The sequence below is a fragment of the Xyrauchen texanus genome, chromosome 36, assembly GCF_025860055.1.
Source record: "Xyrauchen texanus isolate HMW12.3.18 chromosome 36, RBS_HiC_50CHRs, whole genome shotgun sequence".
In the NCBI taxonomy this organism is placed as follows: domain Eukaryota; kingdom Metazoa; phylum Chordata; class Actinopteri; order Cypriniformes; family Catostomidae; genus Xyrauchen; species Xyrauchen texanus.
In genome coordinates this window covers 538,561-563,560 of record NC_068311.1, presented here as the reverse complement: position 1 = coordinate 563,560, position 25,000 = coordinate 538,561, and the positions used below count along the sequence as shown (strand labels likewise).

At 44.2% G+C, this 25,000-nt stretch overlaps 2 protein-coding genes across 5 annotated transcripts in view; one reads left to right on the top strand and one right to left on the bottom strand.

Moving 5' to 3' along the window:
* Nucleotides 1-22,145, bottom strand: part of LOC127630203 (protein Smaug homolog 2-like) — a 24,848-nt gene extending 2,703 nt beyond the window's left edge. Inside the window, exons 1-13 of one of the 4 annotated variants that reach the window (XM_052107680.1) lie at nt 21,885-22,145; nt 15,950-16,448; nt 13,710-14,183; nt 13,336-13,581; nt 13,109-13,218; nt 10,321-10,407; nt 9,964-10,234; nt 9,797-9,882; nt 9,564-9,676; nt 8,300-8,507; nt 7,827-7,953; nt 7,122-7,205; nt 1-4,067 (exon numbers count right to left, since the gene is read on the bottom strand). The exon at nt 1-4,067 is cut by the window's left edge and continues 2,703 nt beyond it. In XM_052107680.1, the coding sequence (XP_051963640.1) occupies nt 4,039-4,067; nt 7,122-7,205; nt 7,827-7,953; nt 8,300-8,507; nt 9,564-9,676; nt 9,797-9,882; nt 9,964-10,234; nt 10,321-10,407; nt 13,109-13,218; nt 13,336-13,581; nt 13,710-14,183; nt 15,950-16,145 (2,031 nt within the window). In that variant the 5' untranslated portion in view covers nt 16,146-16,448; nt 21,885-22,145 and the 3' untranslated portion in view covers nt 1-4,038. Of the gene's footprint in view, nt 4,068-7,121; nt 7,206-7,826; nt 7,954-8,299; nt 8,508-9,563; nt 9,677-9,796; nt 9,883-9,963; nt 10,235-10,320; nt 10,408-13,108; nt 13,219-13,335; nt 13,582-13,709; nt 14,184-15,949; nt 16,449-21,725; nt 21,835-21,884 lie in introns of those variants that run through there. The other 3 variants (XM_052107679.1, XM_052107682.1, XM_052107681.1) reach the window with 3 other exon arrangements.
* Nucleotides 22,146-24,568: 2,423 nt separating this feature from the next.
* Nucleotides 24,569-25,000, top strand: part of gmfg (glia maturation factor, gamma) — a 7,978-nt gene continuing 7,546 nt past the window's right edge. The window contains exon 1 of the mRNA XM_052107698.1: nt 24,569-24,664. Coding sequence (XP_051963658.1) covers nt 24,662-24,664 — 3 coding nt within the window. The 5' untranslated portion in view covers nt 24,569-24,661. The remainder of the gene's footprint in view (nt 24,665-25,000) is intronic.

Below are 25,000 nucleotides of genomic sequence, written 5' to 3'. Positions count from 1 at the left end.
TTGCTAGCATATTTTAGCATGACATAGCATGTTGCTAGCATAATTCACATTTACCTAGATATTGCTAGCATGTTTTATTATGTTGCTAGCATGTTTTAGCACTTCGATAGGTGTTGCTATCATGCGTTAGCATAACGGTAGCCAGCTGGTAGGTAGCTGTGGGGTGTGAAAACATCACTCCCCTTGCCTCAAAAGGCACACTAGCGACTGACATTAGAGACTGTAGCCTTTAATCTCCTCGTTAGCATGCACGCCTCCCATGCTGGAGATCCTGGTTCCAATCCTATTTTGAGTGGGTCATGCAGGACTGGTTACGGTGGTGCCGTGACCCGGATGGGAGTGAGGTTTCGGGGGTGAGTGTAACAATAGCCAGCTGGTAGGTAGCGGTTCAGTGTGTGAACCTCACCCCATGGGCCTCAAAAGGCGCACTAGCGACTGATGCTAGATGCTGTAGCCTTTAACCTCCTTGTTAGCATGCCCGCCTCCTATGCCGGAGACCCCGGTTCGAATCCCACTCAGAGTGAGTCAAGCAGGACTAGTAAAATGAGGATGATGCTAGCATGTGTTAGCATGATGCTAACATGTTACTAGCATATTTTAGCACTTTGCTAGGTGTTGCTAACATGTTGGCCCGAAATAAGCTTAGTAAATTGAGTGACTATAGTACATTAATTTGACCTAATTCAACTATGTTAGCTTAATGAAACAACATGAATGAAAGACATAATGACAAATGCATGACTTTAAAATAAGTGAATATTTACTGAAAGGAAAGAGTCAACAAAAGCCGCCAGTAATAGCAAAACATGAACGATTTATTACCATTCTGACGTCCATTCAGGTAAGAAGCATGACAAAGATATTAGAAGAACCAAACTGAACAACACACACAAGTCCTATCACTCCAGATGTCAGTAATAATAATAATAACATAATAATAATATCTCATGCCAAGCGCCGTTCATCTGTGCCCGATCTCAAGCAGACGGCCTGCACAGAGATTCACAGTCAGAGGTCTCACCGCGTGAGAAAGACAGACAGACAGACAGACAGACAGATACAGAGAACATGCGTCTGCTGCAACACCACATCTTTGGAATGGCAACCCCTCGTTTAAAGCTTCTCAACTGGTTTTGCACACATGGAAACAGAGGAAGGAGGTTCTGAGCGTAACTCCAGGTTCCTCCAGGGGTTCCTGACCCCGTCATGACCTCACGCTAATGTAAACGATCCGTTCAGACGCAGCGCTGAAGTGTGAAGCAGCACCAGGCTGTTCTAGAGTCCCGACTCACACAGAGAGAAGAAACATGTCTTCATCTTTAGTTCTCGTTTTGGTCTTTAACAGGAAGTACACGCGTCTCAGAACTGTATTTCCCCCAAATAAATCTAAAGCACGTTTGTGTTTCTAGACATTTCTAAATATTGATTTGCTGAGTGAAAAAAGCTCAAACCATCATATATCAATGCAGGTATGGTTACACATGGAATGGGAGTATTTGCATAGTGTGATGGTCCTGAGTGAACCGGTGAACACATCCACAGTCTGACAGAACGTCAGGGCGAATCTCTCAAACAAACGTGCGGGTCATATTTCACCTCAAAATTCTGTCGTTTTATTTGGTATAAATAATATTTCTCATTAGGTACTGGAAAAATTAACGTGAATACATTTTCATAACTGTGACCATGAAAATCGTCAAAATCTGCATAAATTAAATTCAGTACCCCATGATGAGTATTTGCAATTTAATTTGACTAATGTAATTTACAATATAAATAATAAATCAGTTTTTTGTTCATTACAGTAATGTACAGAAACCCCGAACAGAACTGTGAAAAAAATATATATAATTCATGAGCCAAATTTTTTTTTTAGGTGTCTTTTTTTATAATTTTTTGCCTCTTTCAAAACACATTTTCTTCTCACATTTTTTTTTTCTCAAAAAAATTATTTTAAAAAAATGTTCCTCTCCAAAAATATATTTTTCTCCTCAAGAGGAAACAGTGAGGAAAAGATTGCGGGGACTAGCACATGTTTACATGAACCAATGTGTTTTGCCTCTTGAGCAGAAAAAAAAAAACTAAAACATTTTTGAGGCTATTTTTGTTTTGTTGAGAAAAACTGAGAATGTTTTTTTTTGGGGAAAAATGTAAATAAAAATTGAGAACTTTTTTGTAGGACTAAGACAGCTAAAAAATAAATAAAATACAAATTCACCAAGTTCATTTCTTTTTCACAGTGCGGTTCAGGGCTTACGTAGATGAACCAATGAGCCTCTGGAGCCTTTTTAGGCTATATTTGTTTTGAGAAAAACTGAGAATTTAAAAGAAAAAGAATTTATAAAAAATGGAGAAAAAAAAAGATTTTTTTTTTGGAAAAAATAAAAATAAAAAATGGAGACAACAAACAGAATTTTATTTTGTAAAAAATGTAAAAACAAAATGTAGAAAAAAAACTGATATTTTTTTGGGGGGGAAAAAATTAAATAAAAAATTTAGACAACAAACTATTTTATTTTGTAAAAAAATGTAAAAACAAAATTTAGAAAACAAACAGAACTTTATTTTTGGAAAAAATTTAAAAAAAAAATGTGAAAAAAATTTGAAAACTTTTTTGTAGGATTAAGACCCCTTTTTTTTTTTTTTTTTAAATCAAGTTAATTTCTTTTTCAGAGTGCGGTTCAGGGCTTACGTCATAATGACAATTTTGGAGTAAATGTGCCCTAAAAAATGCCTTTTCATTAAGCCAACTATAAGTTATTATTATCTTTCTAATATGGGGTGATATATGAGCAGCACATGTTCTTGACAGGTTTTGTGAGATTCACCCATGTCAATTCTTACAGAAATGAAGAAAACAAACGATTTTCAGGCAATGCATTTTTACTAGATGCAGAGCAGCTCTGAGAGAGCAGAGAGACCCGTGACCTTTCACACGCACCACAAACAGAGTAATGACCAGAGTGACACACACACACACACACACACACTCTGACACTCCGCAAGGCCGAACGAGATTCTCACAGACTGTACCATCCCAAGAGAACAGACGCCCCAAATGAATGAAACACATAGCTATAAGCACCGTTGTGATTGGTCAAATCTCTGAAGCGGGCTCTCGTGGCAAGGGAGGAAATAGAGATGAAAATGGAATCTGATTGATAGGCGGAGTCGATCATTGCTGGACGTCCCTGTCAGTCATGGAGGATTGAAGGGTTGAAGGAACATCGTTAACGGATGAGCGCAGCTCGATCTTGCTGAACGACAGCTCCCACAATCCCCCTCTGCATAACAGCCGTGTATAAAAATCATCTGGATAAAGACTCTTTGCTCATATTCCTATACCTGCATATTTACAAAACCACTACAAATCTGCGTGACAGGAAAACGATCACAGACAGAGTGCGCTGTAGTGACGCCCCGGTAAACATGTTACGTGTATATAAGTGCTAAGAAACCTCTTGTACCTCAACAGAAATTAGAATGCAACGATATTATAATAGATAAATATACAGGAATAAGGGACTCGTGAAATGAACGCATACAGGCCAAACAGTCGTGCAATTCCACCTGCCGTTTATTCACGTGAGAACGCAGAAAAGCAACAAGAAATCCGTCTTGGGAGGTGAGAGTTCATGCAGACAGACAGCAGATGGACACAGGAAGCGGATGTAATGTCAGCATCATTTATATGAACAGCTACCGATGAAATGATCGTCTGACAACAGCCCAGAGCCCTTTGAAACAGCACCATTAATGTCAGCGCTCCAGCCAAACAAACAACATTTGCTTCCGTCTTCCACTACCGCTGCTCTCCCTTCTGTTATATAATAGTTTTCTGTGTTCCGTTTATAATAAACTTAGTTAAGTACAATAAAGTAGAAAAATATTAGAGAACATATACACAGTTAGATTTGTGTGATTTGTAGTGACTTGTTTTGTTATGTTTGAGTGTGTGTGTGTGTGTGTGTGTGTGTTGGGCTACTGGAGCACCGGCCAACTGACACGGTGACAAAATGGTGAAGAGTTTGTTTATTTTCATATTGTCGATGTTCTGTCCATTCCATCTGCAAACAGAGAAAAAGAATGAGATAAACTGTCATTAGTGATTCTCAGTTGTGACGGTGTAAAATTACAAATGAAACTGTGCTGTGATCGGGTGTTGCGCTGTACAGCTGTGCTGTGATTGTGTGTTGCAGTGTACAGCTGTGCTGTGATCGGGTGTTGTGGTGTATAGCTGTGCTGTGATCGGGTGCGGTGTATAGCTGTGCTGTGATTGTGTGTTGCAGTGTACAGCTGTGCTGTGATCGGGTGTTGTGGTGTATAGCTGTGCTGTGATCGGGTGTGGTGTATAGCTGTGCTGTGATTGTGTGTTGCAGTGTACAGCTGTGCTGTGATCGGGTGTTGTGGTGTACAGCTGTGCTGTGATCGGGTGTGGTGTATAGCTGTGCTGTGATTGTGTGTTGCAGTGTACAGCTGTGCTGTGATCGGGTGTTGTGGTGTACAGCTGTGTTGTGATCGGGTGTTGCGGTGTACAGCTGTGCTGTGATCGGGTGTTGTGGTGTACAGCTGTGTTGTGATCGGGTGTTGTGGTGTACAGCTGTGCTGTGATTGGGTGTTGCGGTGTACAGCTGTGCTGTGATCGGGTGTTGCAGTGTACAGCTGTGCTGTGATCGGTGTTGCAGTGTACAGCTGTGCTGTGATCGGTGTTGCAGTGTACAGCTGTGCTGTGATCGGTGTTGCAGTGTACAGCTGTGCTGTGATCGGTGTGCAGTGTATTGCTGTGCTGTGATCGGTGTTGCAGTGTATTGCTGTGCTGTGATCGGTGTTGCAGCGTACAGCTGTGCTGTGATCGGTGTTGCTGTGTATAGCTGTGCTGTGATCGGGTGTTGCTGTGTACAGCTGTGCTGTGATCGGGTGTTGCTGTGTACAGCTGTGCTGTGATCGGGTGTTGCGGTGTACAGCTGTGCTGTGATCGGGTGTTGCTGTGTACAGCTGTGCTGTGATCGGGTGTTGCTGTGTATAGCTGTGCTGTGATCGGGTGTTGCGGTGTACAGCTGTGCTGTGATCGGGTGTTGCGGTGTACAGTTGTGCTGTGATCGGGTGCGGTGTACAGCTGTGCTGTGATCGGGTGTTGCGGTGTACAGCTGTGCTGTGATCGGGTGCAGTATATAGCTGTGCTGTGATCGGGTGCGGTGTACAGCTGTGTTGTGATCGGGTGTTGCGGTGTACAGCTGTGCTGTGATCGGGTGTTGTGGTGTACAGCTGTGTTGTGATCGGGTGTTGTGGTGTACAGCTGTGCTGTGATTGGGTGTTGCGGTGTATAGCTGTGCTGTGATCGGGTGCAGTGTACAGCTGTGCTGTGATCGGGTGCAGTGTACAGCTGTGCTGTGATCGGGTGCAGTGTACAGCTGTGCTGTGATCGGGTGCAGTGTATAGCTGTGCTGTGATCGGGTGCAGTGTATTGCTGTGCTGTGATCGGGTGCAGTGTACAGCTGTGCTGTGATCGGGTGCAGTGTATAGCTGTGCTGTGATCGGGTGTTGCGGTGTACAGCTGTGCTGTGATCGGGTGCGGTGTACAGCTGTGCTGTGATTGGGTGCGGTGTACAGCTGTGCTGTGATCGGGTGCGGTGTACAGCTGTGCTGTGATCGGGTGCAGTATATAGCTGTGCTGTGATCGGGTGTTGCGGTGTACAGCTGTGCTGTGATCGGGTGCAGTGTACAGCTGTGCTGTGATCGGGTGCAGTGTATAGCTGTGCTGTGATCGGGTGCAGTGTACAGCTGTGCTGTGATCGGGTGCAGTGTATAGCTGTGCTGTGATCGGTGTGCAGTGTACAGCTGTGCTGTGATCGGGTGCAGTGTACAGCTGTGCTGTGATTGGGTGTTGCGGTGTACAGCTGTGCTGTGATCGGGTGCGGTGTACAGCTGTGCTGTGATTGGGTGTTGCGGTGTACAGCTGTGCTGTGATCGGGTGCGGTGTACAGCTGTGCTGTGATCGGGTGCAGTGTATAGCTGTGCTGTGATCGGGTGTTGCGGTGTACAGCTGTGCTGTGATCGGGTGCGGTGTATAGCTGTGCTGTGATTGGGTGCAGTGTATAGCTGTGCTGTGATTGGGTGTTGCGGTGTACAGCTGTGCTGTGATCGGGTGCAGTGTATAGCTGTGCTGTGATTGGGTGTTGCGGTGTACAGCTGTGCTGTGATCGGGTGCGGTGTACAGCTGTGCTGTGATCGGGTGCAGTGTATAGCTGTGCTGTGATCGGGTGCAGTATATAGCTGTGCTGTGATCGGGTGCAGTGTATAGCTGTGCTGTGATTGGGTGTTGCGGTGTATAGCTGTGCTGTGATCGGGTGCAGTGTACAGCTGTGCTGTGATCGGGTGCAGTGTACAGCTGTGCTGTGATCGGGTGCAGTGTATAGCTGTGCTGTGATCGGGTGCAGTGTATAGCTGTGCTGTGATCGGGTGCGGTGTACAGCTGTGCTGTGATTGGGTGTTGCGTTGTATAGCTGTGCTGTGATCGGGTGCAGTATATAGCTGTGCTGTGATCGGGTGCAGTATATAGCTGTGCTGTGATCGGGTGCGGTGTACAGCTGTGCTGTGATTGGGTGTTGCGGTGTATAGCTGTGCTGTGATCGGGTGCAGTATACAGCTGTGCTGTGATCGGGTGCAGTGTATAGCTGTGCTGTGATCGGGTGCAGTATATAGCTGTGCTGTGATCGGGTGCAGTGTATAGCTGTGCTGTGATCGGGTGCAGTGTATAGCTGTGCTGTGATCGGGTGCAGTGTATAGCTGTGCTGTGATCGGGTGCAGTGTACAGCTGTGCTGTGATCGGGTGCAGTGTATAGCTGTGCTGTGATCGGGTGCAGTGTATAGCTGTGCTGTGATCGGGTGCAGTGTATAGCTGTGCTGTGATCGGGTGCAGTGTATAGCTGTGCTGTGATCGGGTGCAGTGTATAGCTGTGCTGTGATTGGGTGTTGCGGTGTACAGCTGTGCTGTGATCGGGTGCAGTGTACAGCTGTGCTGTGATTGGGTGCAGTGTACAGCTGTGCTGTGATCGGGTGCGGTGTACAGCTGTGCTGTGATCGGGTATTGCAGTGTATTGCTGTGCTGTGATTGGTCGTACCCCCTAAGGCATGCTCTGTCATGCTGAGGCACAGTGACTCCAGCGTGGGGTTGATCTCCAGATCCGTCCCTGGAACTTGGCATTCTGCGAACAAAAACCAAAGTATAGACATCAGTCAAAGTGGCTCAGAATATAAATGACACTGGAGAAATATAGTTCAAAACAAACAAATCAATGGTATTGTAGTATTAAAAAAGCAGTCCAACGGATTAAGGTGAAACTAACTTTTAAATATCATACATTTTGTAGTGACAAATATCAAGAAGTATTCTTCATTTGACCTGAAGAAAATGTGCCTTTTCATAAAAATGTATAAATATTGTTGTAGTCACATGACATCCTACATGTTGGTTACACAACATGACTTTGTATCAGCTCTGACTATTTGGTGCAAATCATGTGTTGAAGACTTGGTCAGACTCATTCCAACCGGAAACTTGTGTGATTGTCTTGTGAGTCTTTTAAACTATTCATTAAAAGAAGGATTTAAGAGCGCATTGGGAATTGGGCGTTACAAATTGGGGAGAGAAAAAAAAGAAAGTCTACCCTTAAGAACTGGAGGTGCAACCAAATTAAGCACTGACTGACTTACAAACTAACTAGTAGTTACTAAGCCCTTAGTGTGAACTTTACGTCCCACCTTAAGTGAGACCTGACGCACAGCTGGTGCAACCCTACCCTGATGTTGTGACTGTGTGCAAGTACCTTGTTGTTGGAACAGGAGCATGGTTTGAGGAGATGTGTGCACAGGAAGTGAGTGAGTCCTCTGAACAGAACTTCTGCTCTGACTCGGCATGCTGTTACTGCCTCCTGGATTCCCAAACCACAGGTTCTGAAACACACACACACACACACACACGTCTGTAATCGATCCGATTGAACCTTGAGGCAGAAATCTCTCCAAACTTTTACTCTAGTCTTCCTCCAATACATTACTTTGGCACCAGTGAAAGACCAATGCAATGCTAAACATAACTTGTCAACTTCAAATTCTCTTTCAAAGACACACACAAAAGGATGAGTTAGGGGCCATTCACACCGAACGTGTCATTGTGGAGAAGAGATTATAATGATCGTGATTTCAGGTTCAGGCTTAAAATCTGACGGTACCGTTTAGGTCGGTTAAGGCCTTTGCAGACCACTACAGTGAACAATGCAGTATTGTGAGTTATTGTCACCTGTCGGCCCTGTGCAGTGACGGCCGCGGGGTTTGTTATCACGTGTCGCGGTGACACTCCGGTCAGACCAGCAGCAGTCATTAGCCCCAAGCGGCCGGGTGGAGGAGCTCCTCGCGGGGGCATCTGGAATGACCTCTGACCCCGGCGACCCAAACCTGCGCTCACAGATCCAGCTGTGGGCAGAGAGTTGGAGCCGTATGCCGGCCACCTGCAAAAACACATGAGAATTTATTCATTTAATTCATTTCAGAAACATTAACCCGTTAAGCTCAGAGGGGCCAGTGAGTTTACAGTCTTGACCAACACAATAACAAGTGTCGTTTGAAAGTGAACAAGTGCTTTAAAATCTGCAGACAAATCAGAAGTGTTTCGTTTTGATCATTTATTAAAAATGTTGCACGTACAATATTATTGCAATCAGTCAAAACATCAATCTGATCAAATATTCATGTGTCATATATTCATAGATCATTAGATAATCCACATGAAGCACAATGTTACATATGACCACCAGGAGATGGCGCCAAATACACGACACAGACTCAATGATGACATCAAATGACACAGAATGAAACTCATTCTGTGAAATATCATGACTAAAATCATGTCTGCATGCTATGCAAACCTTTAGTCATTGTTGTGTTTGCATGTGTAATTAGTTCTTATGTACAATTATTATCTTTTATTTGTTTGGAGATGTTTTTGGACACTATGATCAATTATATTTGTAATGTTGGAACTTTTGATTGCTTTGTCGTATCAACACAATATTATTCTCAGATACAGTCGACATGATTGGGGAAAAAAAAGTTTTACTAAGGTTATTTACACACAGATATATACAGTATAATGGCAATAAAAAAAATAAGTTAATTTTTGGCTTAATTATTTTGTGATTTCTAAACAGTTTCTAAGTCTGAGAGTCTCAGAATGCACCAAATATGTAACAATGAACACCTTCAGAGCTTAAAGGGTTCAAATGAATTCATAATTTGTTTAATTTCTGTAATGAGACACATTTTAGAAATAAATAATATTTAATTTGATCTAGAATGACTTGATAGAACCATGATATTATTTTTCTCCCTGGCCATGTGGCCTTGGTCACATTGTTTTATCAGTGGAGAAAGTGATAATATTTACAATTATTACAATTTTACAATAATATACACCGATGAATCATTTATAATATAAAAAAAAAGTTATTTTGACTATTGACTTCAAGCATAAACACACATGAACAGACAGATTGACAGACACGCACCCTCTCCGGTACACCCCGCTATCCATCATGGTTTTCCGCGGGAAGAGGCGGAGTAACTTCAGCACCTGCTGTTTCCATGACAACAGCCTCTTCTTCTGCGTCTCTGTAAACGCCTGACAAAGACACAGACACACTTACAAACAGCCTTGAGCATTAAAGAGCAGTTATGCCATGAACTTCAGTCATGAAATCCAGCAAAACCCTTAAGAAGAGAACGCAGACGAGAATCTCACCTCATGGGTCAGACATTTCTCTATGAGCTGCAGGTAACAGCTGATATTCTCTTCATCTGGCCTGGACACCAACAACTGCGTACACACTGACAAACACAGAAAACATGAACATACAAACAGAAATACACACACAATAAAACAGGCTTCATGTGTATGTGTGCATGTACCTTTCCCCATCACGCGTGTGAACTGTCCAGCGATATCCCCATCAGAGATGGGTGCAGGAGAAGACTCTCCGTCACACGGTGGAGGATTGTGGGTCTGGAACCCTTCCGCTTCCTTCTCTTCGCCGGGATTGGCCGCTTTATCCCCAGGAACAACTCCAGGCTCCGCCTCCTTCTGGGCAGCTGTGGGCAGGGCGTACGCTTTGATTGGCGTGATGATGATCTGCTGGAGCTCTTGTAAAGCATTCCGAACATTCCCGCCTTCCAGAATATCCTGCAGTTAACGGCACATTCTACGATTAGCGGGATAAACGTTTTTACCATGACAATCCTGAGATTCTTCATCGTTTAGTCGTTCACCTTTTCTAGAGATTTCAGGACGCTCTGGCGTTCTCGAAGTTTCTGTACGCTCAGCGCGATCTTGTGTCGAGCACCTTTTGTAACGTTCTGAAAGAAACAACGCAATGCAAACAATAAACACTCTGATTGGCGAGTCATTCAGTCATGAGTAGTGTTGGGTGTAATCTGATTACAAAGTAATTCCTGTAATCTAATTACATTTAAGTAGAGATGTCAAAGTGAATGCATTAACGCAACAGATTTATTTAATTATTGATTATTGATTTAGATTTATTGATTTATTTTATTTTCTTAATCGCGATTAGCGCATTTACCGCTAATAAAGCATAAACAAAATAAACACTGGTTGAAGTAGTGCAGAACCTTTGTGATGTGTCCGCCCGGAGTCATTACACTGACAAACAAACACACGCAATAGCGATAAAATGATGGAGAAAGAAGCTCTTAATGCAATTTGTTGTACTAAACAAGCCCAGATGGGATTTGTGATAGAAATTACGTATATTTCAGACTATGCAATGCACAATTTAATTACCACAGAAGCACGTCAAGTCTTAACTATCACTAAAACGCAGAATGAGACATTTTTGTTTGCAAGCACTCTTCATGTGAAGTTCAAAACGACGCATGACACCCCGACGCGAATCATGACCGCAGCTTCACGATTGCTGTAACAAAGTGGAGAATAGTTCTTTCAATTAGTCAAACTCCCAGTTAGACTTTGACTTTGGGAAACGTTTAATGTTACTGGAATTGGTGAGATTTTAGAGCATTTCTATCTTTATACTGCAGAATGCTGTATAAGTTAATTAACATATGTTAATGAAGCATTATATATTGCTACATATTGATTTGTTTTCTTTCCTAAGATGGAAATACATAATGTTTGAGTATATACAGAGTGAAATTTCAGCACTTACAAAATCTGTGATAAATCGTGTTTAGCAATGAATGTTTTTTTTGACTGACAGCACTACTTTCAAGTCAAAAGTAGTTCAACATTGCATTTTGAATCCTTGTAATCAGATTACACTTACTGGCTTTCAATTTAGTAAATTACTTCTATAGGGTAGAGTCACATGGGGTAACCAAATTGGCCCGGTTGCTAGGGAGGGTAGAGTCATATGGGGTAACCAAATTGGCCCGGTTGCTAGGGAGGGTAGAGTCACATGGGGTAACCAAATTGTCCCGGTTGCTAGGGAGGGTAGAGTCATATGGGGTAACCAAATTGGGCCGGTTGCTAGGGAGGGTAGAGTCACATGGGGTAACCAAATTGGCCCGGTTGCTAGGGAGGGTAGAGTCATATGGGGTAACCAAATTGGCCCGGTCGCTAGGGAGGGTAAAGTCACATGGCGTAACCAAACTGTCCCGGTTGCTAGGGAGGGTAGAGTCATATGGGGTAACCAAATTGGCCCGGTTGCTAGGGAGGGTAGAGTCACATGGGGTAACCAAATTGTCCCGGTTGCTAGGGAGGGTAGAGTCATATGGGGTAACCAAATTGGCCCGGTTACTAGGGAGGGTAGAGTCATATGGGGTAACCAAATTGTCCCGGTTGCTAGGGAGGGTAGAGTCATATGGGGTAACCAAATTGGCCCGGTTGCTAGGGAGGGTAGAGTCATATGGGGTAACCAAATTGGCCCGGTTGCTAGGGAGTGTAGAGTCACATGGGGTAACCAAATTGGCCCGGTTGCTAGGGAGGGTGCAGTACACATTTCTGAAAAAAATTTATTTATATAGAATGCATTTAAAACATAATTTACGTTCATGCCTGTTGGCGTGTGCACCCCCTAACAAGGGAGAAACGTGTAGTGTGTGACTAGCATGTGACAATGAACAAAGAATTACAGACATAATTTTGAGTTCATTAATGGGAAAAACCAAGTGTGCCGCACAAGCCCTCAAAAGTGAAGCCAAAATGTCTCGATCGCCCCCCGGTGGCTGGTCCTAGTATAGGTCATAAGCCCCGCCTCCCCATGTTATTCAACGGGACGTGAGACCAACTAAACTATTAAATTACACTTCACATATCTTTTTTCCAAAGATAGTTTCTGTCATTTACTGTCGTTTCTATTACGTTGATGTCATTTCAAGTGTTTGTTTTCAACATAAGTTTGTTTTTAGTTATTTGATGCTATAAAAACGCTGCTGTGACATCATGATTGACAGCTGTGATTGACAGGTTCTCTGAGCGAAGTAGTCACCGAAGCACCAACTGACGTTTTTTCAGGATCTTCGGAGGACTGAGGATATTGGAGCTTTAAATTTAATATCTACATTTCTATAATTAATTATTTCACACCGTCATAAGTCATAAGTCAAAAGGGGCGTGTGCTTGCGATTGATTCAGCGAGAGTGAGGGCGGGGCCTTGATTTCGCGGCTTTACTTCCTGCTCACTACTGCGCAGGTCTGGTCCCGAAATCGCACCTGCGCAGACTCAAGCCCCAAGATGTCAGCGCCATATCGGGACAATGGCGGCTTCAGTTCTCACCAATGGAAAAGAGCGAAGGGGCGTCGGCCATCTTTTTTTACAGTCTATGGGAAAAACTACAACTTTTCTTGTGAAAACTGTTACTGAAAGTTCCTTACAGGTAAAGTAATAAGTACTGTGATTAAGTAATCTGATTACAGAGAAGAAATTTCTAACTAACAACGCTTCCAGGTCTGATATTTTGAGGTTTTTAAGATACTTGTGATCACTTTGCAAACAGGATCACTTCTATACCAATGTGCAATTTAGACAAAGCCTTAGCTGATTGGCTAGATGATGTTGAGCAGGGCGGAGCTCACGTGTGACTCCAGGTGTTGCTCTGTGAGGATCATCATTTCTTCGTATGTCATCTGAGAAAAAAGTGACGCATATTTATGCAGACGAAGACTCTTGAGCCAGACGGGCACATCTGGAAGAGAAATATCACACACAAACTATAATATAGGTATAGATAGGCTCAGAAAAGTAAACAGTGTGATTCAGGGCTATATGTAACAAGTGTAGCGGGATTAGCGTTTATGGACACCTTTCATTCCACTGCCGTCCTCATGGAAAGTGTTGCGTGTGTTGCCCTGTTCCTCCGTCTGTTCACTCCCCGATGACGCAACGCTGCTCTGGGGTGAAAGAGGGGCGTGTTCGGCTCCAGCCACGCCCTGACACCCGCCCCCTTCATCCTGGTTTAGCCAATCAGAGCAACAGGCTGGCTGATTGACAGGTGTGAGTAACATTGAGGGCTTCACTGGGCTTGGCTGAACCTGACCAGACAATCCTGCTGAGCAAATATTACAACTTAAATCGCAAGGTACCGTCCAATTTGCTAACATATCCACTCAATATATATAAAAAATGAAATGTTTTGGAAGTTGCTAAAAGGTGTTTTCTTCTCTCAGTGTTCTTTACCGGTGTTGCTGCTGTTGTTGACGGGTGAGGTCACTCCACCCGTGCCAGGGAAAGGCATGTGTCCGTTCTGTCCAGCCGGCGAGCTGCATGTGGACGGCAGCTTTTCCTGCCAGTTATACGACGGCTCCAGGGACTCGGCAGAACCCGGCCACTCGTCTGATCCCTGTCGGGCATGATGGTACGTTCCAGGCGGCGGTGGCCGCGAGGACAGATGTTCCTCCAGGTGATTGAGCCACAAGGCGAGAGAGGTCCGGTCGTCGAAGGTGGTGGCGGGGTGAATGAGGGCGTAAGACAGCAGCTGTCGGCTCTCCTCCACAAACAGGCTGCTCTCGATGGTGTGACTCAAGACCTTCTGCAGGAGGTTCATGTATTCACACTTGGCTTCGCTGTTTCGCGGCTGTAGTAGAGGGAGATGAGAGAGCAGGAGAGACACGGCTTTCTCTTTTGGCTCCTGCTGCCACTGGCTGACGATCGCTACAGAGAGAGACAAAGAAAAATCATAACAAACATGTGTAAAAGGCTCTCCAGAAATACATGTGTCATATGTCATTGGAAAGATCTCAGAGAGTAAAATACAACCAGACTATTTGTTTTACTCACAGATGAAAATATAGCGAGTAACAGCTAAATATATGTCTTTGACAGTTATGTTGATGTTGCTTATATGCCGCGTTTTTGCTTATAACTTCACAAAATATACAATGAACATAAAATCTCACATGTGATTATTTAAGAGTCTGTGATTATCTGTCAATCGAGTCCACACACAAGATAATCAGATGTATAGATCATTAGATAATCCACATGAAGCACAATGTGCACACAGCGGAAATGCTGTAGTGTCCTGAAATGCTAAACAAGGATTTTGTAAATATTTTTTACAGGAAAACAACATAAAAATGATAACCAAGAATATGATTTTTCCCTAATATCAAAGGTCTTACTAGAAAAAAAGAAATTATGATCCAACGTGAATTTTCTTGATAATAAATATGATCGTGTCTGGTCACATGTGCATGTAAAATGGCTAAAAATAGCATTTTAGCTTAGCGTAAAGCTAACAATTTACACAAGGATTATTTATATTTCTTCTGCTCCAAACTTACTTCAAATGTACTTCTCTGTCTGCTCGTATGAATGTAACTGTATTCTAATTATCAATGATTTAAATAACTGTAGTGGAATACATGTTTTAAATATGTAATCCTGTTACATGTATTCCGTTACTCCCCAACACTGTATATATATATCTTTTTTATTTCATCCCCTTTCCTCCCCAATGTTGGAATGCCCAATTCCCACTACTTAGTAAGTCCTCGTGGTGGCGTGGTTACTCGCCTCAATCCGGGTGGCGGAGGATGAATCTCAGTCGCCTCAGCTTCTGAGACGTCAATCCGCGCATCTGATCACGTGACTCGTTGTGCATGACACCGCGGAGACTCACAGCATGTGGAGGCTCATGCTACTCTCCACGATCCACACACAACTCACCACATGCCCCATTGAGAGAACCACTAATCACCACCACGAGGAGGTTACCCCATGTGACTCTACCCTCCCTAGCAACCGGGCCAATTTGGTTACCCCATGTGACTCTACCCTCCCTAGCAACCGGCCCAATGTGGTTACCCCATGTGACTCTACCCTCCCTAGCAACCGGGCCAATTTGGTTACCCCATGTGACTCTACCCTCCCTAGCAACCGGGACAATTTGGTTACCCCATGTGACTCTACCCTCCCTAGCAACCGGCCCAATGTGGTTACCCCATGTGATTCTACCCTCCCTAGCAACCGGGCCAATTTGGTTACCCCATGTGACTCTACCCTCCCTAGCAACCGGGACAATTTGGTTACCCCATGTGACTCTACCCTCCCTAGCAACCGGCCCAATGTGGTTACCCCATGTGACTCTACCCTCCCTAGCAACCGGGCCAATTTGGTTACCCCATGTGACTCTACCCTCCCTAGCAACCGGGACAATTTGGTTACCCCATGTGACTCTACCCTCCCTAGCAACCGGGCCAATTTGGTTGCTAAGGAGACCTGACTGGAGTCACTCAGCACGCCCTGGATTCAAACTCACGACTCCAGATGTGATAGTCAGCGTCAATACTCGCTGAGATACCCAGACCCCCAAGAAATGTATTTTAATATAAGACTTTTTACATGCCTGTACAAATAATTAAACTACAAAAGTCTGAATATGTGACATGAATGTTGTTGTATATGAGTGTTTATACCTGCATTGTTGGCTTCTGCCTCTAGTATGTGTATCTCTGTGCAGTCGGCCAGCCAGTGGTCCAGATAGATGTGCAGGAATCTCGCCTGCGTCCGAGAAACACGCTTCAACAACGACAGCAGCGCCACCGTCTGTTCACACTCATTCCAGCCCTTAAACCAGTCTGTCAAAATCCCCACTTGGTCCCGGAACATCATGGCGAGATTGGACTGACAGAGTGGCGGGACTAAAGGGAGGGGGGCGGGGCTTATATAAACTGGGGCGGGGTGAATGGAGGTTAAAGGTAGTGCTCCAGTCCACTAAAGAGAAACATTAAAAACCCCTCACATGGTTCTGACCCGCAGTGGACGTCACCAACACACAGGGTGGCTGTTTGTCAATGTCTGGGTAGAATTCAGGGTTGAAAGTTCAAGGGCGAATGTAGTGCGAGACAGAAGGTGTAATCCAATGATCAAATGAAGTCGTCTCTAGAGCGTCATCACACATATAGAAGCAGGCATCTGCAGATAGATCATATGTCTGTTACATACACAAACTCCTCGACACCACAGCTGACACACTTCCTGTTTGAGATTCATTCATCCGTCTATCTCAGATTATAACAGAGCTGTGAGATAATCAGATTGACACATTACTGCAGCGCACAGCACAATCACAGATTACAATCAGAAGATGATCTGAGATCTCGAGCACTGCACCTACTGCACCAAATCACCTGAATCAACCTCCACCTGCAGAACAGTCAAATGACAGATGATGGGGTAAAATCAGTCAGACTGGCACCTACAGGGCATCTGGAACGTATTCACGGCGCTTCACTTATTCCACATGTTGCTATGTTACAGCCTTATTCCAAAACTGATTAAATTCATTATTTTCCTCAATTCTACAAACAACACCCCATAATGACAACGTGAAAGAAGTTTGTTTGAAATCTTTGCAAATTAATTAAAATAAAAAACGAAATAAATCACATGTACATAAGTATTCACACCCTTTGCCATGACACTCAAAATTGAGCTCAGGTGCTTCCTGTTTCCACTGATCATCCTTGAGATGTTTCTATAACTTGATTGGAGTCCACCTGTGGTAAATTCAGTTGATTGGACATGATTTGGAAAGGCACACACCTGTCTATATAAGGTCCCACAGTTAACAGTGCATGTCAGAGCACAAACTGAGCCATGAAGTCCAAGGAATTGTCTGTAGACCTCCGAGACAGGATTGTGTCGATGCACAGATCTGGGGAAGGGTACAGAAACATTTCTGCAGCATTGAAGGTCCCAATGAGCACAGTGGCCTCTATTATCCGTAAATGGAAGTTTGGAACCATCAGGACTCTTCCTAGAGCCGCCCCGCCAAACTGAGCGATCGGGGGAGAACGGCCTTAGTCAGGGAGGTGACCAATAACCCGATGGTCACTCTGACAGAGCTCCAGCGTTTCTCTGTGGAGAGAGGAGAACCTTCCAGAAGAACAACCATCTCTGCAGCACTCCACTAATCAGGCCTGTATGGTAGAGTGGCCAGACGGAAGCCACTCCTCAGAAAAAGGCACATGACCGCCCGCCTGGTGTTTGCCAAAAGGCACCTGAAGGACTCTCAGACCATGAGGAATAAAAGATTGAACTCTTTGGACTGAATAGGAAGCGTCATGTCTGGAGGAAACAGGCACCACTCATCACCTGTCCAATCCCATCCCTACAGTGAAGCATGGTGGTGGCAGCACCTTCCAACAGGACAACGACCCCAAGCACACAGCCAAGATAACAAAGGAGTGGCTACGGGACAACTCTGTGAATGTCCTTGAGTGGCCCAGCCAGAGCCCAGACTTGAACCCGATTGAACATCTCTGGAGACATCTGAAAATGACTGTGCGCCGACGCTCCCCATCCAACCTGATGGAGCTTGAGAGGTCCTGCAAAGAAGAATGGGAGAAACTGCCCAAAAATAGGTGCGCCAAGCTTGTAGCATCATACTCAAAAAGACTTGAGGCTGTAATTGGTGCCAAAGGTGCTTCAACAAAGTCTTGACCAAAGGGTGTGAATACTTCGTATTTTATTTTTAATAAATTTGCAAAGAAACAAACTTCTTTCACGTTGTCATTATGGGGTGTTGTTTGTAGAATTCAGGAAAATAATGAATTTAATAAATTTTGGAATAAGGCTGTAACATAATAACATGTGGAATAAGTGAAGCGCCGTGAATACATCCCAGATGCCCTGTATAAAAAGTTGAGGGGTAAATTCAGACAGGTGATGGGGTAAATTCAGAAAGATGATGGGGTAAATTCAGATAGGTGATGGGGTAAATTCAGACAGATGATGGGGTAAATTCAGACAGATGATGGGGTAAATTCAGACAGATGATGGGGTAAATTCAGACAGGGTAAATTCAGACAGATGATGGGGTAAATTCAGACAGGTGATGGGGTAAATTCAGACAGGTGATGGGGTAAATTCAGACAGGGTAAATTCAGACAGATGATGGGTAAATTCAGACAGATGATGGGGTAAATTCAGACAGGTGATGGGGTAAATTCAGACAGATGATGGGGTAAATTCAGACAGGTGATGGGGTAAATTCAGACAGGTGATGGGGTAAATTCAGATGGGGTAAATTCAGACAGGGTAAATTCAGACAGGGTAAATTCAGACAGACGATGGGGTAAATTCAGACAGGGTAAAATCAGACAGATGACGGGGTAAATTCAGACAGGTGATGGGGTAAATTCAGACAGGTGATGGGGTAAATTCAGACAGGTGATGGGGTAAATTCAGACAGGGTAAATTCAGACAGGTGATGGGGTAAATTCAGACAGATGATGGGGTAAATTCAGACAGGTGATGGGGTAAATTCAGACAGATGATGGGGTAAATTCAGACAGGTGATGGGGTAAATTCAGACAGATGATGGGGTAAATTCAGACAGGTGATGGGGTAAATTCAGACAGATGATGGGGTAAATTCAGACAGATGATGGGGTAAATTCAGACAGACGATGGGGTAAATTCAGACAGGGTAAAATCAGACAGATGACGGGGTAAATTCAGACAGGTGATGGGGTAAATTCAGACAGGTGATGGGGTAAATTCAGACAGGTGATGGGGTAAATTCAGACAGGGTAAATTCAGACAGGTGATGGGGTAAATTCAGACAGACGATGGGGTAAATTCAGACAGGGTAAATTCACACAGATGATGGGGTAAATTCAGACAGGTGATGGGGTAAAATCAGACAGATGATGGGGTAAATTCAGACAGGTGATTGGGTAAATTCAGACAGGGTATAATCAGAGAGATGATGGGGTAAATTCAGACAGGGTAAATTCAGACAGGTGATGGGGTAAATTCAGACAGATGATGGGGTAAATTCAGACAGGTGATGGGGTAAATTCAGACAGATGATGGGGTAAATTCAGACAGGTGATGGGGTAAAATCAGACAGACGATGGGGTAAATTCAGACAGGTGATGGGGTAAATTCAGACAGGGTATAATCAGAGAGATGATGGGGTAAATTCAGAGAGATGATGGGGTAAATTCAGACAGATGATGGGGTAAATTCAGACAGATGATGGGGTAAATTCAGACAGATGATGGGGTAAATTCAGACAGATGACGGGGTAAATTTAGACGGGGTAAAATCAGACAGGTGATGGGGTAAATTCAGTCAGATGATGGGGTACATTCAGACAGGGTAAAATCAGACAGATGATGGGGTAAATTCAGACAGATGATGGGGTAAATTTAGACAAGATGACGGGGTAAATTCACACAGGGTAAAATCAGACAGGTGATGGGGTAAATTCAGACAGGGTAAAATCAGTCAGATGATGGGGTAAATTCAGACAGGTGATGGGGTAAATTCAGACAGGGTAAAATCAGACAGGTGATGGGGTAAATTCAGACAGGTGATGGGGTAAATTCAGACAGGGTAAAATCAGACAGGTGATGGGTAAATTCAGACAGGGTGAAATCAGACAGGTGATGGGGTAAATTCAGACAGGGTAAAATCAGACAGGTGATGGGGTAAAATCAGTCAGATGATGGGGTAAATTCAGACAGGTGATGGGGTAAATTCAGACAGGGTAAAATCAGACAGATGATGGGGTAAATTCAGACAGGGTAAAATCAGACAGTTGAGGGGTAAATTTAGTCAGACAGGTGATGGGGTAAATTTAGTCAGTCAGATGATGGGGTAAATTCAGACAGGTTATGGGGTAAATTCAGACAGGGTAAAATCAGACAGATGATGGGGTAAATTCAGACAGGGTAAAATCAGACAGATGATGGGGTAAAATCAGACAGGGTAAAATCAGTCAGATGATGGGGTAAATTCAGACAGATGATGGGGTAAATTCAGACAGATTCAAATCAGTCAGATGATGGGGGTAAAATCAGACAGATGCTGGGGTAAATTCAGACAGGGTAAAATCAGACAGTTGAGGGGTAAATTTAGTCAGACAGGTGATGGGGTAAATTCAGACAGATTAAAATCAGTCAGATGATGGGGTAAAATCAGACAGATGATGGGGTAAATTCAGACAGGTTATGGGGTAAATTCAGACAGGGTAAAATCAGACAGATGATGGGGTAAATTCAGACAGGGTAAAATCAGACAGATGATGGGGTAAAATCAGACAGGGTAAAATCAGTCAGATGATGGGGTAAATTCAGACAGATGGGGTAAATTCAGACAGATTAAAATCAGTCAGATGATGGGGTAAAATCAGACAGGTGATGGGGTAAATTCAGACAGGGTAAAATCAGACAGATGATGGGGTAAAATCAGACAGGGTAAAATCAGTCAGATGATGGGGTAAAATCAGACAGGTGATGGGGTAAATTTAGTCAGACAGGTGATGGGGTAAATTCAGACAGATTAAAATCAGTCAGATGATGGGGTAAAATCAGACAGATGATGGGGTAAATTCAGACAGGGTAAAATCAGACAGATGATGGGGTAAATTCAGACAGGGTAAAATCAGACAGATGATGGGGTAAAATCAGACAGGGTAAAATCAGTCAGATGATGGGGTAAAATCAGACAGATGATGGGGTAAAATCAGACAGGGTAAAATCAGTCAGATGATGGGGTAAATTCAGACAGATTATGGGGTAAATTCAGACAGATTAAAATCAGTCAGATGATGGGGTAAAATCAGACAGGTGATGGGGTAAATTCAGACAGGGTAAAATCAGACAGATGATGGGGTAAAATCAGACAGATGATGGGGTAAATTCAGACAGGTGATGGGGTAAATTCAGACAGGTGATGGGGTAAATTCAGACAGGTGATGGGGTAAATTCAGACAGGGTAAAATCAGACAGATGATGGGGTAAATTCAGACAGGTGATGGGGTAAATTCAGACAGGGTAAAATCAGTCAGATGCTGGGGTAAAATCAGTCAGATGCTGGGGTAAATTCAGTCAGATATTATATGTATTCGGTACACTGTATCGGTGTGTGGCGGTGGTTAGCACTGTTAGCTTTCAAAACACACACAGTATTAAACTCGTGCAGTGTAACAACACGCTTATATAAACACACAGAGATAAAGAGGAACATTATGATTAAATGAGGCACATTCGCTGTAATACAATGTTTATAAAGCCTAAATCAGAGCAGAAATGCAATAAAGTGTGAATACTGAGGCGCAGCTAACAGGCCTGATGCTAATGCTAACGCCAAGCTGACTGACCACAAAATAAACACAAACAACCCATCATATCACAACAATAACTACACAATTAATTTATAATTACACACAATAACACACCGTTCATTTGGGGGGGCGCGCGCATCGGGAACAGGGACTGAAGCACAAACCAAGAGCTAACACGCAGACAGCGGATCTGAGCTCCCATTACACACACACACACACACACACACACACACACACACACACACACACACACACACACACACACACACTTACTGAGTAACACGCGTGTGAAATGCGTGAATACACACCGGTGTGGGTCCGACAGACACTGTTGAGAGAGACAGACAGGCCTGCAGATTCACTGGAGATCCCTCACTACCACACACTCTCTCTGGAGCTCTGGCTCTCTCTCCACAACTCTCTGCCTACCTCACTCGACCAATCTCTCCACCACTGTCTGTCTGCCTCACTCGACCACACTCACTCACTCACTCACTCACTGGAGCTCTGGCCATCTCTCTACCACTGTCTGCCTACCTCACTCGACCATACTCACTCACTCACTGGAGCTCTGGCTCTCTCTCTACCACTGTCTGCCTACCTCACCCGACCATACTCACTCACTCACTGGAGCTCTGGCTCTCTCTCTACCACTGTCTGTCTGCCTCAATCGACCACACTCACTCACTCACTGGAGCTCTGGCTCTCTCTCTACCACTGTCTGTCTGCCTCACTCGACCACACTCACTCACTCACTCACTCACTCGAGCTCTGGTTATCTCTCTACCACACTCACTCACTCACTCACTCACTGGAGCTCTGGCTCTCTCTCTACCACTGTCTGTCTGCCTCACTCGACCACACTCACTCACTCACTCACTGGAGCTCTGGCTCTCTCTCTACCACTGTCTGTCTGCCTCACTCTACCATACTCACTCACTCACTGGAGCTCTGGCTCTCTCTCTACCACTGTCTGTCTGCCTCACTCTACCATACTCACTCACTCACTCACTCACTCGAGCTCTGGTTATCTCTCTACCACACTCACTCACTCACTCACTCACTGGAGCTCTGGCTCTCTCTCTACCACTGTCTGTCTGCCTCACTCTACCATACTCACTCACTCACTGGAGCTCTGGCTCTCTCTCTACCACTGTCTGTCTGCCTCACTCTACCATACTCTCTCACTGGAGCTCTGGCTCTCTCTCTACCACTATCTGCCTACCTCACTCTACCACACTCACTCACTCACTGGAGCTCTGGGTCTCACTCTACCACTGTCTGTCTACCTCACTCACTCACTGGAGCTCTGGCTCTCTCTCTACCACTGTCTGCCTACCTCACTCTACCACACTCACTCACTCACTGGAGCTCTGGCTCTCTCTCTACCACTGTCTGTCTGCCTCACTCTACCATACTCTCTCACTGGAGCTCTGGCTCTCTCTCTACCACTATCTGCCTACCTCACTCTACCACACTCACTCACTCACTGGAGCTCTGGGTCTCACTCTACCACTGTCTGTCTACCTCACTCACTCACTGGAGCTCTGGCTCTCTCTCTACCACTGTCTGCCTACCTCACTCTACCACACTCACTCACTCACTGGAGCTCTGGCTCTCTCTCTACTACTATCTGCCTACCTCACTCTACCACACTCACTCACTCACTGGAGCTCTGGGTCTCACTCTACCACTGTCTGTCTACCTCACTCACTCACTGGAGCTCTGGCTCTCTCTACCACTGTCTGCCTACCTCACTCTACCACACTCACTCACTCACTGGAGCTCTGGCTCTCTCTACCACTATCTGCCTACCTCACTCTACCACACTCACTCACTCACCTCACTCTACCACACCACTCACCACTGGAGCTCTGGGTCTCACTCTACCACTGTCTGTCTACCTCACTCACTCACTGGAGCTCTGGCTCTCTCTCTACCACTGTCTGCCTACCTCACTCTACCACACTCACTCACTCACTGGAGCTCTGGCTCTCTCTCTACCACTGTGTGTCTGCCTCACTCTACTCTCTCACTGGAGCTCTGGCTCTCTCTCTACCACTATCTGCCTACCTCACTCTACCACACTCACTCACTCACTGGAGCTCTGGCTCTCTCTCTACCACTGTCTGTCTGCCTCACTCTACCACACTCACTCACTCACTGGAGCTCTGGGTCTCTCTCTACCACACTCACTCACTCACTCACTCACTGGAGCTCTGGGTCTCACTCTACCACTGTCTGCCTACCTCACTCTACCACACTCACTCACTCACTCACTCACATTCTCTGACTAACATGTATTCATTTGAGGTAAATATGTCACTGAAAGCGGATGTTTTTGAGTGTCCCTTGATTTATTGTCCACCCTGTTATGATACTACGGCCTTAAATTGAGAATATATGTATTGAAATAACATCACACACACTGGAGGTGACATCAGCCATTCAGACAAATTATTCTTTGATGTACTTAAGTTTTCACTTGTGTATTTTTTATGAGGACAAGCATAACATGTTCACCCTGATATGGGAAAATAATGTAATTTAAACATGTCAATATATTTATGTTAACAGAAATTAATTCATCATTATAATTTGAAACATATGTCTGCCAGAAATCATTATCCACTGTTCTTTACCTCCTGCACATTTTACCCAACGTATTTAAAAATATATTCAAATAAAGCACATTTGTTTTCCTTGACCTTTGACCTTATATTGACACCATAGTGATATTAGAGAATAAAAATGAGACAAAAATACAGGAACAATTGTAATGAAAATAATATTAAGATCTCTCTTATTCTACTTCACTGGTGCTCAATACAACAGTTATTTAAGACACATTTCCATTTTTTAAATGACCTCATTTAATTCAGTAACATATCAGAAGGTCATGTTAGAAGACACAATTATGTACAGAAACAAGAGGAGTATTTTTCGGGTCACCCCGCCCTGACAGCACTTACAGTCTTGCATGTCAGCAGCATCCTGTCACAAGAACTCAAAGAGGAACCAGACACCCACAGACACGTCAAGCCTGCAGGATGGTAAGACAAATGCTTGTTTTAGATCTCACTTTATCAATCATGTGCTTTAGTCTTTGAGCAATGTAAATAATGAGCTGCTTATAGAATCTGATGTATGATGTGATCATATTTGGCAGATCATTTCGTTGAGATCGGAAGCAAACATTACACCATCACAGCAAACCAGCACTTCCTGTCCTACATGTCTCACACATGCATTAATAACGCTTCACTTAAAGACACATTGACTCCAAAATCTTCACAAATGTTCTGTTTTTAGACCCGATTCAAGCGTGTAGATAAAGTTGAATTATAATTCATCACCTCACTTCAGAGGTCACGTTCAGCACGCAGGTG